The sequence below is a fragment of the Primulina huaijiensis genome, chromosome 3 (assembly GCF_012295235.1).
Source record: "Primulina huaijiensis isolate GDHJ02 chromosome 3, ASM1229523v2, whole genome shotgun sequence".
Taxonomy (NCBI): Eukaryota; Viridiplantae; Streptophyta; class Magnoliopsida; order Lamiales; family Gesneriaceae; genus Primulina; species Primulina huaijiensis.
This window is the reverse complement of record NC_133308.1, coordinates 2,305,919-2,324,021: the sequence shown is the minus strand read 5'-3', so window position 1 is coordinate 2,324,021 and position 18,103 is coordinate 2,305,919. Positions and strand designations below refer to the sequence as shown.

The 18,103-nt window shown below is 34.0% G+C and overlaps 2 protein-coding genes across 3 annotated transcripts; both read left to right on the top strand.

Annotated features, from left to right (window-relative positions):
* The first annotated feature begins 27 nt into the window (after window positions 1-27).
* LOC140972993 (N-terminal acetyltransferase B complex auxiliary subunit NAA25-like) lies at window positions 28-12,421 on the top strand. Of its 2 annotated transcripts, XM_073435494.1 has the most exons (19): window positions 28-384; window positions 471-630; window positions 720-838; window positions 955-1,029; window positions 2,186-2,279; window positions 2,387-2,505; window positions 2,842-2,912; window positions 4,053-4,185; window positions 4,270-4,445; window positions 4,895-5,097; window positions 5,772-5,902; window positions 7,045-7,121; window positions 7,729-7,803; window positions 7,971-8,163; window positions 8,515-8,634; window positions 8,881-9,019; window positions 9,285-9,325; window positions 10,717-10,980; window positions 11,484-12,421. In XM_073435494.1, exons 1-19 carry the CDS (start codon window positions 238-240, stop codon window positions 12,174-12,176), a joined length of 3,030 nt encoding a protein of 1,009 aa, XP_073291595.1. In that variant the 5' UTR covers window positions 28-237; the 3' UTR covers window positions 12,177-12,421. The 2 variants fall into 2 exon arrangements, with proteins under 2 accessions (XP_073291595.1, XP_073291597.1); XM_073435496.1 differs by lacking the exons at window positions 28-384; window positions 471-630 and having other exon boundaries at window positions 959-1,029.
* Window positions 12,422-14,413: 1,992 nt separating this feature from the next.
* Window positions 14,414-17,016, top strand: LOC140972994 (laccase-3-like). Its single transcript, XM_073435497.1, has 6 exons — window positions 14,414-14,541; window positions 14,773-14,924; window positions 15,003-15,247; window positions 15,362-15,490; window positions 15,603-16,562; window positions 16,645-17,016. Exons 1-6 carry the CDS (start codon window positions 14,434-14,436, stop codon window positions 16,773-16,775), a joined length of 1,725 nt encoding a protein of 574 aa, XP_073291598.1. The 5' UTR covers window positions 14,414-14,433; the 3' UTR covers window positions 16,776-17,016.
* The last annotated feature ends 1,087 nt before the right edge of the window (window positions 17,017-18,103 follow it).

Below are 18,103 nucleotides of genomic sequence, written 5' to 3'. Positions count from 1 at the left end.
ATAGAAAGCGTATTGCTGCGTAGTATGTACGTTCGCGGTTAACCTGTGACAAAATAAGCAGTTGCAAGAAAATTCCTAGTAGTTATTTTCATGTCCGAAATTGCCCTTCAAAACCCCTAACACTGAACTCCGTCGAAACTACTGTCCGCCACTGCAAACCCTCCGCCGCCAAAACCCGTTACGATCACCGTCGCCTCCGCTCCATTGAAATCCCTAACTTCCGACTGCGATTCATAAATGGCGTCGAAATTCGGGTTAGCGGGTGGTATTCCAGAGCGAAGGGTCCGACCCATTTGGGACGCCATTGATTCTCGCCAATTCAAGAATGCTCTCAAGCAGTCCGGTTCGCTGCTTTCAAAGTACCCCAACTCTACATACGCGCTCGTGAGTCTGCCGATATATTTTTTTTTGTGTCCTTTATGCTTTGTGTGAATTCAGCAAAATCTCAGTTTTTGTTGCAAACCCTGCAGGCTTTGAAGGCTTTGATATTGGAAAGGATGGGAAAGAATGAGGAAGCGCTATCTGTTTGTTTAAGTGCCAAAGATATTTTATTAAACAATGACCCCAGTAACGTCATTGACGATCTTACTCTCAGCACTCTGCAGATTGTTTTCCAGCGGCTCGATCACTGTTCGTACCATTCTAATTTACCTCTTGCTTAAAATTTACAACTCTCCAGCTTTGATGAATATGGTGTTTGATTTTATACGGAATGGCAGTGGATATGGCCACGAGTTGTTACGAGTTCGCCTGTAGCAAATATCCCAACAATTTGGAGTTAATGATGGGCTTATTTAACTGTTATGTGCGTGAATATTCATTCGTGAAGCAGCAACAGGTTCATAGATGTTTTTTTTTCCCGGCGTTTATTCTTCATTTGAAAACATCCAAGTCATATCACACGTGTGAATTCTTGTATGCTGTATAAATTTAATTCTTTTATTGTTGTCGTAGATAGCTATTAAAATGTACAAGATTGCTGGCGAAGAAAGGTTCCTAATGTGGGCTGTTTGCAGCATTCAGTTGCAGGTTTGGCTACTTCTGTCTTCTGGTCTGTCTGTATGTTGCATGTTTTTTTTTATGATCTTTTAGTTCTTAGTTCTTGAGGTAGGATTTGAACCAAGGCTAACTAGCATTAAGGATGTTTGGCGTCTATTTATCCTTCAATTCTTAAATATTTTGAAGGATTTTATCTTATAAGTACAATTACTACTGCACCTTGTTAAATGGTTTTTACTCACTACTTTTTTCTTCTGGAAATTTTTTTTATCAAATAGAATTGCAGAAAAAGTTGAACAGACTTGTCTCCTGCACATGGCATGGAAGATAATCTTCATTTGATGCTATTTTCTTTGTAGATTGTCCCGTACTTTGTGTGGGTATACACACTTGCTTCGATAGTTTTAACCAATGTTATTTTTGCAAAAAAAATTGTAAAACTATCACGTGATTCAATTTGACATCTCTAATTTTATATGTGCGTGTTCGGTTATTCCTAGATGATATAATTTTTTTTTACGAGCTTGACGAAAAAAGTCGAGGGAACATCTGTTTATTATTCTCGAAGAACCATTTTGTCCAAGAGTTTTATAATATGGAAGCACTAAATGCTTTTTAAAAAATTAGTCTGCAAGATAAAGGTTTTAATATAGCTTAATGTATTTGAACATTTACAATGTTTTGGTGATGCATTCTTCACAGTTTTCTATACATGTTACAGTTAATGATACGTTGCATACGAACCTCCCTGGACTTATTTCTTTTGCGTTTTCATAAATTCCTGACAATGAATGGTAAATGGTTCTTTTTTTTTTTGAAAATGTAAATTCTTGTGTGTGGCCAGTCTAGTGGTTTTATGTATTGGTCCAATTGGAAAATAATTTATGGCATGCCGTTACCAGTTATCAGTGAAGTGTTTCAGGAAATTTAACTGTTTTATATTTAAAAATATAGTAAAATCATATCGAGATAGTGAATAATAAATCTGTAGTCCATGATAGATAATAAAGATGGGTTGCCCGTTATTCTTGAGTGTCTATTCGACCTGGTTAACCTGTTGATCATGCGAGCCAAATCAGTTTTGAGTTCTGTAATGCCAAGGATACATTCTTGGCCATTTGCGATTTGTATATCATATCAATGCTCAAACCCTTATTTATAACTTTGGTGTTTTCACTGGTTAAAGGTTTGCTGCAGCAATGGGGGGGAGAAGCTTTTTCACTTGGCTGAAGGTTTACTCAAGAAACATATAGCTTCTCACAGCTTACACGAGCCAGAAGGTTCTTCTTCTTCTTTTGGCTGTTCATTGTATGTTATCTCGAAGGAGATGCATAGCTATATCTGTTGGGGATTGTTTTGGTCTCTGAACAAGTAATTTATGCTGCAGCTCTTAGTGTTTATATAACCCTGTTGGAGCAACAATCCAAGTATGGAAATGCATTGGAGATTCTTTCTGGGCCACTAGGATCTCTTATGATGATTGAAGTTGATAAACTTCGTTTACAGGTACTATCAAATTTTTTTTTTCCTGCAATGTATCTCAATGGAAGCTCTGTTTCGATTTCACCATTTTCAATAGAGTTAATGGAAACTGGTTATTTTCCTGCTGTTAAGAAGCTTGTGCATCTGAAAAGATATGTGGTAACTAGTAAAAGAAGTTTATTTGGCAAATAAACAAGAAATCAGGATAAATGAAAGTTTTACTCGGTTCACTCTTATTGAAATATTTGAGTTTTGACCTGAATTTTTTGTGATCAGACTAATTGATGTTAGATTTTATTTGTTTGTGCCTTAAAACAGTTCTTTAGTTTAATCTTGTTCACTGTAACTCTAAGTTGACAGGGAAAGCTTCTTACCAAGGCAAGAGACTATGCTCCAGCAGCTGAGTGTTTCCAGAAAGTCTTAGAACTATGGTATGCCTCTTAAGCCGCCAATTTCAAGAGCCATATACCTGAGTCACAACCTATGGTTTTATCACCCTTTCTCTCATAGTTATTATGGGCGCAAGACGCACTAAAGCGTTAGGATACCCTTGAGCCTGAGATGCAAGACGAAACGCACGATTTACTTCGTAAAGCGCATTTGACATAAATTTTAAAATTCAATATATATATAGTGATTTATAATATAATATTATATAAATTAAATATTTTTTTCATAAATATATCAAAAATTATAAACAAAATTTTTAAATTGATAATGCAACGGAAATCATAACCAGAAAAAAATTTAATCATCTAAAATTCATTAGTAAGTTATCAATTCATAATCTATTAAGAAAAAAACTTCAAATTTCTAAATCATCAAATTCCTCTTCATCTTTCTCAACTATATCATCATCATCTTCCAAAACAATAGTGAGGCATGCATGTAGAAGAAATCAGAGTAAAAGTTTGCATAGAAGATTACGATATCATCTAAATCCTGAAGTTCATCTTTTATCCTCCTCAACTATATCATCATCATTATAGGAGGAAGATTACAGTAAAAGTTTGCATAGAGGGCTTATTAACTTTCTGATAAAAAATCTTGCATAAATGAGTGACAATAGGGTTTCTTTTATCATTAAATAGCCACGGGTTTTGCTAATCGGGCTTCAAAATTGGTTGGGATCGAGCTTTATTTATCTACAAAATATCAGCCCACTTCTTTAAAGCTAACGCTTTAATCGCGCTTGTTTCAAGTGTTGTGCTTGGGTACCCAAGCGCAATGGCGTCAGGCGCAGCCAGGCTTATGTTTTTAATAACTATACTCTCTCTCTCTCGACATAAACATCTAGATACCACCATAAGAGTATAGAATGGTGGTAAAAAATGTTATTTTTGGCACCTAAGCTCTTATGGGCATTTAAAAATGGTGTGTAGAAATGAGAATCCTACTGAGGCTTAACTCCTTTTGTGCATAAAAAGGATATTAAACATCCTTGGATGAAGTTAATGGTGAGTACTTAGCATTTTTCTTCTGAGCTTGAAAGAATGTTTCTCCCTTATATTCACTAAAGCACTTGAGACAATATATTGGACTTCTGAAAATACTTTCCTTCTTTCTTGTAGTCCCGATGACTGGGAGTGTTTCCTGCAATACCTTGGCTGTCTGCTGGAGGATGAAAGAATGTTAACCAACACGACTGATCCTAATCTATTCATCCTTGATGAGTGCAGCAATATTCAGTTGGAAGCAGAAGTTGTAAGTTCTTGTAGTTCCTGGTTAAAAAAGTATTCACAACACTGCTTCATACTGAATTTGATAATGTTTATCTTTTCCATACAGTTTGATTCGCGTATGTCAAGTGCTGTGAACTTTGTTCAGAAATTAATAGCGGCAGGCAATAATAATTCTTTAAGATGTCCATACTTGGCAAATCTTGAAATTGAAAGACGAAAGATTCTGTGTGGAAAAGGTGACACTGACAAAATAGTTGAGGATCTGATGCAATATTTTATAAGGTATTTCGTTACTTTGACTGGATCTATCATCTACCTTTAGCACATAGGGCTTGTATGTTGACACCTTAAATTCTTCTGCCTCCTGACTTGTTTTCACACTCCTCTCCACTTCTTCTTATTTTCTTGTATCAATCACCATGTAAAGATCATGACTAGTGTTGATCTGGGTTTTCTTCCTTACTGGCTCAATGTGGAGCTCTAATTTGCTATTATTATCTAAATGCTTTCTGCTGTGAAATCAGATTACAGTTAATTTGGTATTACTCCAGGCAAGTATTAACATTATATGATCAATTATGACGCGCAGCATTACTGCGTTAGTTTCTTCCATGTCAATGAATTGATAGTTGATTCTATATGTGTCCATTTGTTAAAGCTTTTCCCATTTTTAGCTTAGTAATTTGCTGCTTTACGGTCATGTTGTTGAGCATTGGAATCTCTGGACACAGATTTGGCCACTTGGGTTGCTTCACTTCAGATATTGAGCTGTTTCTTCAAGTTCTTGATGATAAGAAGAAGAATGTGCTTTTGAAGACATTAGAGAAGGAATTGGAGTTCAGCGGCGGTGTGCCAACTAAAGCACTTGGCCAGTCCACAAGTGTCCTCAAAATTCGGAACTTCATTGGCAACATGTTCATTCTGCCAGTTAACGGTATGGTATGCCTTCAGGCAGTTCAATTTTTATCATTATTTTGGATTTAATCTTCACGAGGTTTGTTGAATATATCAAAAGACATGATGGGCTTGTAACTTGTTTGGGTTTGTTTTGGGAAAAATGTTTTGAGAAAATAAATTGTATGATGGTTTTGTTTTAGCAAAATAGATTTATTCATTTAAAATTCAAATTATGTTAATTATTATTTTGATTATATTAATGTAGATTTCAAAATGTCAGGAAATTATTAGATAAAATTATTTTACAATTTCAGACTAGTATATTTTGAGTTATAATATAATATAATAATAAAATATTTTTTGGAAAATATGAAAGTGTAGTTAAAAGTTATGATTATATTGGGAGATTAAATTTGGAAATGAGTTTGGGGAAAGGAAATAATAATAAATAACGGTGTTTTGATTTTATTCTGGGAGATGGAACCAGAAAACAAAAACAACTGCAAAGTGAAATTTTTCAGTCTGTTTTCCTGGAGCCATTCTTGATAGCTCATCAATCTTGGAATATTATGTGGCACTTGTTCTACACTCTTCACTTCATCAAGTTTTTACGAACTTCCATATTATGTTACAAGTGTTAAACCTTCTTATGTTGTGTTACTCTCAACACTTCAGTAAGCACTTCAGCTTCTTTTTTTGTTATAATCATAGAAGTCGAGGATCAAGCTGTACGCATGACACAGATGTTCTGTCAGAACCTTCCACTATCAAAGGAGCTTGATGCACAGGACAGTATGTACGGTGAAGAGCTTTTGTCAATGGCATGCGATGTTTTGGTTCAGGTATTAGTTTATGTTACTCCACAAATATACATCTGTTCTTTAATATACATGCTCCAGATTTATAGTTCATCAAAAAAAGACTTGTCGAACTATCAGATTTTGGTTTATTATGATTATTATTTAAAAATTTGTATCTTTACTATAACAAATCTTGATAAAGCACATTCACTTGCTTGACTCATAAGTCATAACTCTACTAAGTTTCGAGTGATGAAGTGACGAGTCTACCTTTCACAAGTCTACTGAAACACTTGGCACATAGCTAATGAAGGAAACATTTGGATGTCCTTATTTTTATCCCTTCACTTTCTATTATGGCTGCACACTGATATAAAGCAGCATGAAAGCCCTTAAAATTGGACATGGCATTGGAACTCTTAAACCTGGACATGACATGCAAGTTCTAGTAAATTAGTGAAGCTCATACTTGAAACAAAAACTTTCCGCAGGAAGTTAATGCATAGTTAGGGACTGAAGTTTACTCTTGGTTCTTAATTTGGAAATATAGAAAAAAACATTTGACAATTTTTGGTCTATATCACTTTTGATCCCTGACAGATACTCTGTTTTAACTCTATTGTATTTCCGTAATAATCTTTCATTGCAATTCTTGTGGTTCAATTTTGACTACCTGCTTTTGTCTTTCATTTTCTCTTCACCTGGAAGTTCTCATGATTTTTTCTCGAAATTCAAGGATAGGGCAAGATGATAGTAAAGTTACCTTCACTGCAATCCAAGTAGTTCATTTTCTGAAATTATTCTTTTATTCAAGATTTATGTTTTCCTAATCCAGATTGATTATTTTGGGACTTCTGATTTTATTTCCACATTTCCCCATAAAACTTTTATTTGGATTAAACCTCTCATATCTTGTAAGAGTCCTATATTTGTTTTTATCCACCAATTGGTTTGGAAACACATGCCTATGTTACTGGTGTCGTGCATTCTCTTACTTGAATACAATGTTGGCTCTTTTTGAAAAAATGAGAAAGTATCTCCATATCCTAGTTTTATTGACAAATTTTTTTCTGTTTCATTTTTTGCTTGAGGCTTCTGATTTCATTTTCCATTTTCTTAGACTGATTGAACATACAAATTTATGCAAATATTTTCCAGTAGTAATCTTTTAAGTTGTGGCTTAGCTTTTCTGGCGTACAAGGGATCTTGGCTATTTGCTGGAGTCTATCATGATTTTGGAGTTTGGTTTAACTATCCGGAGGTTAGACGTTGATTTTGGCGATTTTTAATTCTTTATTTATCATTGCTCATAGGGATGGCCAAATTACAGAAATGAAAATTATCTAGGTTCTCTAAAAAAGCTTGTGGGTGACAGAGATGCTGAGAGGAATAATTATTTTAAAAAGAATTTGTTAACAATAATTTATAGGTTTTGATATGTTACGGTATTGGATTTATCTGTTGGATTTGTTGAATCAATCATAAGTTGTTTGGCTACCTTAAGCGTAATCGCCAGCAACACGACAAATTTATGGTGGCAGCACTTATCAAAGTTGTTATGCTACTACTATTCAAATATTACACAGTGGTAGTAGGGCTCCATTGTTTAGATTAAATAATGGATCTTATTTGTCACACTTGGCTGTTACCCGCAACTGAGTGCTATTTTTTTTTCTCAGCTTATAATTCTGAAAGGATCCCTTTTTGTTCATTTTAATAGATTTCAAACCCATTTTAGCTTAAATAATTAGTTTTGTTTTGTAGACTTGCCAAATTTTTTGCACTGACTGTTGCTTTACTTTGCTCTTGCTGTTGACTTTGCAGGTCGACTTTTATCATTTAACTCATGTTTTTATCATGTTCCGCAGATATGTATGGCAGTACAAGCTTTTGTTGGTCCATTTGTATTCTTATTGGAATTCACTTCCATTAGCTTACGAACGGTAGACTCATCTCATCACCACATTTCTTATTATTTAGCGAAGTTCTATATTTTTGCATATATTGTATTATTTGAATTTTTGGGCGCGAGAATTCACTATATGAAATCCGCATTCAGCTTTCCTTTTACCTCTCTTGGCTGACTTCTGACTTTCATTTTTCTTTGTAGCTATAAATCCTTGGATGTGAAGAATATTTTACTGGAGACAATATCGCACCACATTTTACCACAGATGCTAGCATCTCCGATGTGGGCAGATTTAAATGATCTCTTAAGGGAGTACGTCAAGTTCATGGACGACCACTTTCGAGAATCTGCAGATCTCACTTTCCTCGCATATCGCCATAGAAACTACTCAAAAGTATGAAGCTCTTACTACTGATTTGCATAAAGTGCTAATATAAACTTCTTTCGGAATGAATAGACCGAGAATCTAATATCACCTATTAACTGTTTGATATGTAAGATACATCAGGTTGTATTTCTTTTTGGTCCATTACAATAGATAGCTTCCTATTTAATTCGAACTTTGGAATTTGAACATGTTTATTTAGATGCTCTGTGTGAAAACTAAATTATTGTGCAAAGAAACCATGTGAATATATTTTACTAGATTTCTATATCGTTCGAACTAAATATACTTTAAGCTGGAGTTTAAGCTTCTCCATCTAAATGTGCTGTGTGAAAAATCATTTCTTTCTCAATGTCTCAGGTGATTGAATTTGTCCAATTTAAAGAAAGATTGGAATGTTCAAATCAGTATGTATCGGCGAAGATTGAAGCACCCATTTTACAAATAAAGCAGAACTCAAATAACATTGACGAAGCAGAGGTAACCATGTTATGCATATATGACTTTCTAGAAGTTGCCTTTTGAGTGCCTTTAATATTTTGGTGAACATGGATCTTTACACCCTATGTTTGTCATTGAACATATGTGATGTAGAAATCAATCTTTGGAATATCTAGATGGGTAATCTAGTTTTGCCCAAATTGTATCTTTTTGAAAGATGTTTTATCTTTTTGAAAGATTATTATTTCCTAAGTTGTATGTTTTTGAATACTTATTATTTTTCAGTCCATCTTGGAGAGCTCGAAATTTGGAACTCATTTTCTTGAGCTCTCAAATGAGATCAGAAGCAAACCTTTGACTTTTAATGAAGATTGGAAGTTGCGACCTTGGTGGACGCCTACATATGATAAAAATTACCTCTTGGGTAAGTATCATTTTCTCCTTGTGATTGCATCATCACTCGAACTTTATTAGCTTCTCTCCCTGTACTTGCATCATCATTAGAACTTGATTAGCTGACATAATCGTAGAATATTCTGTGACCATTGTCTAAGGGTAATCGTAATATCTCTTACTTCCCCAATCTGTTTTAGTACGGGGTGTCACCATCTCATTAAAGAGCTATGTTGGTACTTGATAGTTTATTTCAATGGTTACATTATGTACTAACTGCTACTCCATATCTCCAGGAGCCTTTGAAGGAGAGTCTTATTGTCCTAGAGCAAACATGGTAAGAAATTCTATCAACTAAGTATATTAGATATATGTCGTACATGGTGAATGTCTAGATACTAGAAGTAAAGAATCTTCACTATTACGAGAAACATCGATAAATGAACATGGAAAATTTTTTGCGTACTGGCAGGCATTCATAGTGGGTCAATATTTCTCTATTTTGAGGTTGACCAAGGCTTATCTTATTTTTGTTGCCAATAATATGCTTTCTGTTAAGAATTTGAGTCCTCGTTTTCTGATATGATGAAATCCATATCTTACTTTTTCTTGTTCATATCCATGCCCATGCAACTATTATCTTATTTTTATGAGTTATAAAAGTGCAAAAGATAGCAGTATTTCCCTTTTTCAGTAGACTAAAATAACTTGGTATAAACTTTAGGGAATTTTTTTTTAGGAAACGTGGATTTAGTAGGATAATTAATCATAAGGGAGTCCCTTTTCTTTCTAGTGAGTGAGAAATAACCATTAAAATTTTATTAAGGAATGTGATAAAGGAAAATTCTTATAGTTTATTTTCGTCAGAATTTAAAACTGTTTTCCTTCTTTTTAAAAGAGACAGAAAATCCCTTTAAACTTGATGAAGAAGTTGATATGGTAATACAGTAAAATTGGAACTTTTTCCACAATAGATAGCTTAAGGTGCTATGTCTAACAGCGTTAGTTTTAAGACAATATGTAATGAAACAATGTCAGTATTTTACGATTGTTTCTTTATAAGAATAAAACTTGTTCTGTTAAGATTATAGGAAAAAATAACATCAGTTTTGTAAACATGCGATGGTTATCTTTTTGATGTTGAACAACTAGAGAATGTTTCTGCCCTTTGTGATGTTAAGAAAGTGTGTGATGGTTTTTTTAATTGAAAAAAGTGTTTGATGTTGTAACTTAATAAAATTGTCATTATTTTGATTCTGAAAAACTCAGTAAATGAAAATATATGAATTTAGAATCACTAAGCATTAAGAAACACGTCTTGCATTAAATGAAAATGTAATTCATTATTTTTTAAATTAGAAAATATATGAACTAATTTTTTTCATAAATTAAATGTTTATAAATATTTCAAACTAAATGTTTACCATATTAGCTTGATTTAAACATTTTACTGAAACCTTTATTACTAATGGATTTCCTAATTAAAATCAAATTAGGCATTTAGTTAACTTATTTTAGATTATTATTTCTACCGATTTTAGTTACTCTAATGCTTATGATACTTAAATGTAGCTGTCAGTCATTGAACGGATTTTTCCTTTTTCTTATGCCTTTCTTTCCTTTCTATGAGTATCTTTCTGTGTCTGGTATTTTTCTTTCTTTCTATGTCCCTTCTATCTGTTTCAATATCTATACAGGTTCACTAAAATTACTCCACTCTATTCTCAGTATAACCAAATCAAACAGACAGAAGCAAACTTGCTAAAATCGATAGAAAAGAGGTCTATTCTTCCACGGATGGTCTATTTGTCAATACACTCTGCTTCTGCGTCAGTCAAGAAAAATATTGGAGCCAATGGATCGGTTGTTGATCCCGAACTCTCAGTGGAACTAAAAATTTTACTTGAGCGCAATGCTAAGATATTAGGATTTCCCTTCATGAATGCAGTTGAACTTGTTTTGGGGGTTTCTAGTGGTCAGAAATTCTTCGAGGTATGTTCATTTTGATCTAGCATTTTTTCTGCCATTCTTGAACAACTTTGAGTTGGATCTGTGTCTTACAATTTACAAGGCTTCTTAGTTGAGCATGTTGGAAGAGACCAGTTCCGTGGTTAGTTGGGGGTTTGGCTCTTCATTATGATTTTTCCTTCTATTTGGACTCGGGGAAATAAAAAATTACACCGGACTGAATGAAAATGGACATCTGTAGAAGCAAACAAGATTGATTAATGTTGATGAAAAAACTGCCGGAGTGCTATTTATGGCTGAGATCGACCTGAGATTTCTGCTATTAGTTGGTATTAAGATGGATAGCTCTGAGTTTTCACCAAGTCTTTGAGATGGCCATTTACTTTTTCTAAGCAGCAATATTTTAGTTTTAAACCCCATTGGAAAATTTGGCACCAATATTTTATATATTTTTTTAGAAGTGATTTGTTACTAGTGAAATGTATTTGCTTAAATCAGGCACGTTGTATGGGTGTGCTCTTGTGCAGGAACCAAGTTCAGACATCATTGACTGGATGAATTTCTGCGTTTTTTTGAATGCTTGGAATTTAAATTCTCATGAAATCATGCTATCGGATGGAAGCGACCTTGGCTCTGGTACTTGGCAGATTGTGAATTCTTTGCTGAGAAAGTCCATAATAGAGAAGGTTAAATCTGCAGGGCCTGTAGTCTCTTCTCCTGGAGCCACTCTTCCTTTTCTGGTCCAGCTTATAACAGAGCCCTTGTCTTGGCATGGCTTAATTATCCAATCTTGTGTTCGCTCACTTGTTCCTTCAGGGAAAAAGAAAAAGAAAGGTGGATCTACAGAACAATCAAATCCACAGATTTCCTATGCACTGCAGAATTCAATCCGGTCCCTCTGTGACACTATACAAATAGTTGTGAAATGGTTAAAAGAACAACTGGAGAAGCCAGAAGATGAAAATTTTGAAGCCATATTTTCCACAATTCGGAACCAAAAGAATAACGGACCTGGCAAAGTATTCCAAGTACTGGAGTCTTCTCTCTCACTGATGAAGGATGCCGATCTAGGGGATAGAATTCTCGAGTCAATGAATTCTTGGAATCCGGCTGATATTCCAAGAAAGATCATTTCTGGACAAAATGATTTACTGTCAGAATTCCTCAGAATATGTGAATCGAAAATGAAATCATTACAGGAACTTAGTGTGAATCTGTAGCTCAAATTTCATCTGGATTTTTGAGGAGCGACATATGTAGCTTGCAGCTACCATTTTTAAGAAGTTCTGCCTTTTTGTAGTTCATTTTTCCTCTTAGGTTTTATTTCAATTCATCAATACATGGAAATGACATAAGAGATGTTTTGACATCCTTCTCGATTTGCCGACGTTGTAACATAAAAGAATAATGTAACTTTTCTTTCATTGTTATGTTGTAAATTGCAAGAAAATCGATTAATTCGGCATTATTTGGTTTGATCCCAGTGTTTCTTTGCTGTGGTGAGTCCAGTTGTGTCTCCATCAGAGGAATGTCTATTGTGTGTATCGGTGAAAATGCCTCGTTCATGCTATGGAATCCACAAAATGCTCTGTAAATGGAACAGCAAGCTTGTTACTTGCTGGGTCATAATAAAAATGCCTCCTCCATGTCTCTTGTGTGTATCTGTCGTCTATGGCGCTGGTTGTGTTATGTCTTATGATTCGATTTTTCTTTTTCATTTAATTAATATTTTTTAATTAATATTAATATATATATCTATATATATTATATAAAAATATTCGGAAAATTCTCAAAAAAATTTGCTATAAAAAGAAATATTTATTAACATTAAGGTATTCACTAACCACATTAAATATTTGAAAACAAATAAGAAATAAATACGTAATTAAATGTGAAGTTTTTTAATTTTTTTTAAAAAATTCAAAATTGAATTTGATGTCTTTTGGAATGCTTTACGTGTCTACATTGATTATATCATTTTATAATTTTGGTTATAATTTTGAGTTTTGTTTAATTTTTATATATTAATTTATCGCTACTCTCTTTCATATTAAATAAAATATATAATACTTTTTTTTTAACTTTTAAAAGAGTGTCGTCGTAAATTTTGGTATATTGATATGATTGTTCGTAAATTTCTATTATTATTATTATTATTATCATTATCATTATTATATCTTAATTAGAATTTCAACAGAAATATTTTTTAGCATGTTCCAAAAAATAATTAAAAATTTTAATCGAAATTTATTCATCTAATAAATTTACAAAAATTTGACTTTTAAAAAAACATTTAATTATTGTTTAAAATTTTGAAACACAAAATAATATATATTTTTTAAAATATATTTTCTATTTTTTATTAGTAAAAATTATGCTCAGTCAATATAAAAAAATCAATTAAACGACATAAGATAAGATTGTTATCCTCATTTAAATGTTATCTCAAATTATATAAATTATTTTATACAATAAGATTTAAAATTTAAATATATTCATTATACTATATCAATAATTTTAACAAATCTTCAAACACCAATATTTACTAATTTTAATAGTTTATTACATAAAATAACATTACGTGCATAACACGTGAAAAATACCAGTATAATATAAATTCAAGGTGTTACAAGGAATTGATAAAACTGTGTACATACATATCAAAAATTGATTTATATGAAAATCTAATTATGCATCTATTGTCTTATACATAGATCGTGCATGTTTGTTCCAATATCACCGGGGCTGCTTTACTGTGGTGCATTTGCTAGCATCTTCAATGCTGATTTTGACTATATGGATTATGTTCCATTGTTTTTGCAGCAGGTTGTAGTAAACTTTATTGTTAATTGTTTTTGCAGCAGGTTGTAGTAAACTTTACTGTTAATGAAAATTTCAGTTCATAAACCTTAAAGTTGGGATCCCATTAACGACTTTTCAAAGAAATAATAACGAGCATGAATAAATTAGTTAGAGTAGATTACTTAATACACATTTCCTCTTAGGACACTTGTGTATGGTTCCATTACATGCATATATATATATATATATATATTGTGTGTTATATGACTCTCCGATGATACATCTTCATTCAATATATAAATTTGGTGATACAGTCACATTATATATTGTGTGTTATATGACTCTCCGATGATACATCTTTATTCAATATATAATGTGACTGTATCACCAAATTTGTTCAGAATCAGACCCACAAACTTTCTTCGACTGTTTGTGTTCGATTATTATTAACCTGCCCTCGATTTAACCTTGAAAAATCAAGCTAGTGGGTGCACCAAATCACCATTTGTGACTGTATTAGTTTAACTTTAGACATTTCTGGTGTCTTTGTTGACCAAACCAAGGTCCCAAAAAACAACCAATTTTTGCACTACACTAACTGAAGTCCATTCGTTATATATATAAGGCAAATCCATCAGTTATTAGTGTCATCCGAGAAAATAAAGAACAAGGAACATGGAGCTCTTCAAGCAATGCAACATTAGTATCTTTATTCTCATTCTTCTTGCTGTTTTCACAGCCTTCTCATCAGCTAACGCAGAGACTCATTACCATCAATTTGTTGTATGTCTGCAGGCGCGAGTAGATAGTCGACCCTCGTTTTATAAGAAAAAACTTTTCAAAATTTACATAAGTAGTTTTTGTCAAAAAAAAAAATTTTGATTTCGTTAATCCAAAAACTGCATTAGGTCTTTATTTCTCGGAAGCTTTTGGATTCACTACCTAGCTTTTAGTTACCTAGTTGCAGTATTTAGAATGAGTGGTGACGTTTTAGTATATCATATGTATTGACAGGTCCAGGCAATTCCAGTGAAGAGGCTGTGCAGAACTCACAGCATAATCACAGTAAATGGACAGTTTCCAGGCCCGACCTTAGAAGTTCGTGATGGCGACACGCTCGTCATTAAAGTCACAAATAGTGCACGTTACAATGTTTCTCTCCATTGGTACACAAGAAAATTCTTTCTAAAAAACTTGAATTTAAAAATAATGATGCAACTGCACTAACAAAATCTACTTGACAGGCACGGTATTCGACAGATGCGAACCCCATGGGCTGATGGCCCGGAATATGTGACCCAGTGCCCGATTCAGCCTGGGGCAAGATATACATACAGGTTCACTATCGAGAACCAGGATGGCACACTGTGGTGGCATGCTCATAGCAAATGGCTAAGAGCTACAGTTTATGGAGCACTCATTATTCACCCCAAATTGGGAGTTCCTTATCCTTTTCCAGAACCAAAACAGGACATCCCTTTACTCCTTGGTACGTATAAAATTAAAATCAGAAAGTTCTTCAAATATCAATCATATTTGTACATATTAACTCTTAGGATATACATCTGTGTAACTAAACTTGTATTCTTATTCCGTTCGACAGGGGAATGGTGGAACAGAGACATCATTAGCGTCCTTCGACAGGCACAGTTTACGGGAGCTGCACCTAATGTGTCCAACGCATATACTATCAACGGCCAACCTGGAGATCTATACAAATGTTCCAGCCAAGGTTACATATTGATACACAAAGGAAACTGGCTCGATTTTCTGTTTTTTTACTCGTTTGAACGACAAATGGCTGAATCTGATTGACTGTTTAATTTTGTCTTTTCTTGTCGAAGGAACAACAAAGTTCCATGTGAAGTCCGGGGAGACCGTTCTTTTAAGGATCATCAATGCTGCACTCAATCAAGAACTCTTCTTCACAGTAGCCAAGCACATGCTAACTGTAGTCGGGAACGACGCTGCCTACAACAAGCCATTCACGACCCGAGTCCTCATGCTCGGGCCGGGCCAAACGACCAATGTCCTTCTAACTGCAAACCAACCATCAGGACATTATTACATGACCGCAAGTCCGTACCACTCCGCCCAAAACGCTCCATTCGACAACACTACTGCCACTGCGATCCTGGAGTACGAATCCGCATCTTGCACTTCCAAGAATGTAGCAGCCTCAAAGCCATTAATGCCTAAAATTCCTGTCTACAACGACACAGCAACCGTGACAGCATACACGAGTCAGATACGGAACCTAGCCTTGAAAAAAGGGAAAGTCGTCCCTACTCGAATAGATGAGAATCTCTTCTTTACCGTCGGATTGGGGCTTGTGAACTGCTTTCCTGGACCAAGATGCCAGGGCCCTAATAACACGCGCTTCGCGGCTAGCATGAACAACGTATCGTTCCTTCTTCCTCGAAGAACCTCCTTATTACAAGCTTACTACCAAAACATACCTGGAATTTACACTACAGACTTCCCACCGGTTCCCCCTGTCAGGTTTAATTACACTGGAAATGTGAGCCGAGCATTGTGGCAGCCCAGATTCGGGACCAAGTTATACAAGCTGAAGTTCGGATCAAACGTGCAGATTGTCTTACAAGACACGGCCATTGTATCGACAGAAGACCATCCCATTCATCTTCATGGATACCATTTCTATGTCATGGCACAAGGATTCGGAAACTTCAACCCCAGAAGACACACGGCTGGATTCAACCTCGTCGATCCCCCATTGCGAAACACAATCAACGTGCCCGTTGGAGGCTGGGCCGTTATCCGTTTTGTGGCCGACAATCCAGGTAAGTGCTACTCATTTAAATCTCATCATATATCAGACATGGTTTGGGCTACTTACTTGATTGACTTTGTTGGTTTGTTCAGGAGTTTGGTTGATGCATTGCCACATAGATTCACATCTAACTTGGGGGTTGTCTATGGCTTTCTTGGTAGAGAATGGACATGGAGAGTTACAGTCCATTGAGCCACCTCCACCTGATCTTCCTCCTTGTTAGAGATATAACACAAAACCAAGATTGTTTATTTAGTTTCCCGCAGGAATCTACAATTTATTCAGTTACTGTTTCACCTTCTTCTTTCGTTCTTTTTTTTCTTTTTCTTTTTTTGAAAGAGACTGTTAATGTCTCCATTTATTTCATTTACAACTATTTATCATTTGTGAAGGATATGCCATTAAATTAATGCTTGATTTTGTGGTTTTAATTTGTGAAAGAGGCTGTTAATGTCTCCATTGTGAAAGAGCTTCTTCTTTAGCATCTCTTCCCACATTTTTTCCTTCCTGTTTGCTTTTATCTACTAACTCCAAGCTCTTTAATTAGGGACTATTAATTAATAGTACAAACTACCTTTTGACAAAAAAAGTTCAAATTACCTTTTGACAAAAAAGACAATAATTAATTTGGACAAAATTTTCAACGAATTTATGGGTAACATATTAGTTTGTGTGGCTGTTGTGGTTAGTTATATTCGGTTGGATAAAATATTTGGGAGTTGTATATATGGGATTGGACAATCTTATTTTTTTGAACTAGCTTTTGAGATTGAGTTAGGTCCAAGTTCTAATTTTAACATCTGTCAATCTAAAATAATTTTAAATTGCATTTGTACCAGTATAATTATTAATTAGGAACGCATTGTTTTTTTTTTAAAAAAATAATGATAATAATAATCCCCTAAAATTTGAAATATGCAACTTACGAATTAAAATACCCAAAATTAAGGCTTTTGGCATTTTATTTAGCCATATTTTGAAGATCATCTTGAGTTTTTATTTTTAAAATGTTTTCGTCGAAATATTTGCAAAATTATAAATTTCCATATTGGGTTACGTTAAAATGCAAGTATAAATATTAAATGAGTGGGTATCATGTGAGACCGTCTCACGGATCTTAATCTGTGAGGTCAACCCTACCCATATTCACAATAAAAAGTAATACTATTAGCATAAAAAGTAATACTTTTTCATGGATGACACAAATAAGAGATCCGTCTCACAAATACGATCCGTGAGACCGTCTCACACAAGTTTTTGTCATATTAAAAACTGAATAATAAGAGTTGCCCCAATTTTAAAGGATGATATTTTCTCAATAAAATCTCAAAATTTGGGTTGCTAAAAAATATGTAAAAAAAATATATTCTATAACGCTCGATTGGAGATGCTCTATCATTCATTTTTATTATATTTTTTTTTTGTTTAAGCAATCCATCTGCACAAAAAAATTATCTAAAAAATTCGAGTATCTTGTATTTATCGATCAACATTTATTAGTGTTTTAAGTCAACGTAAAAAAAATGACAAGCATAGATATAATTATGAGAT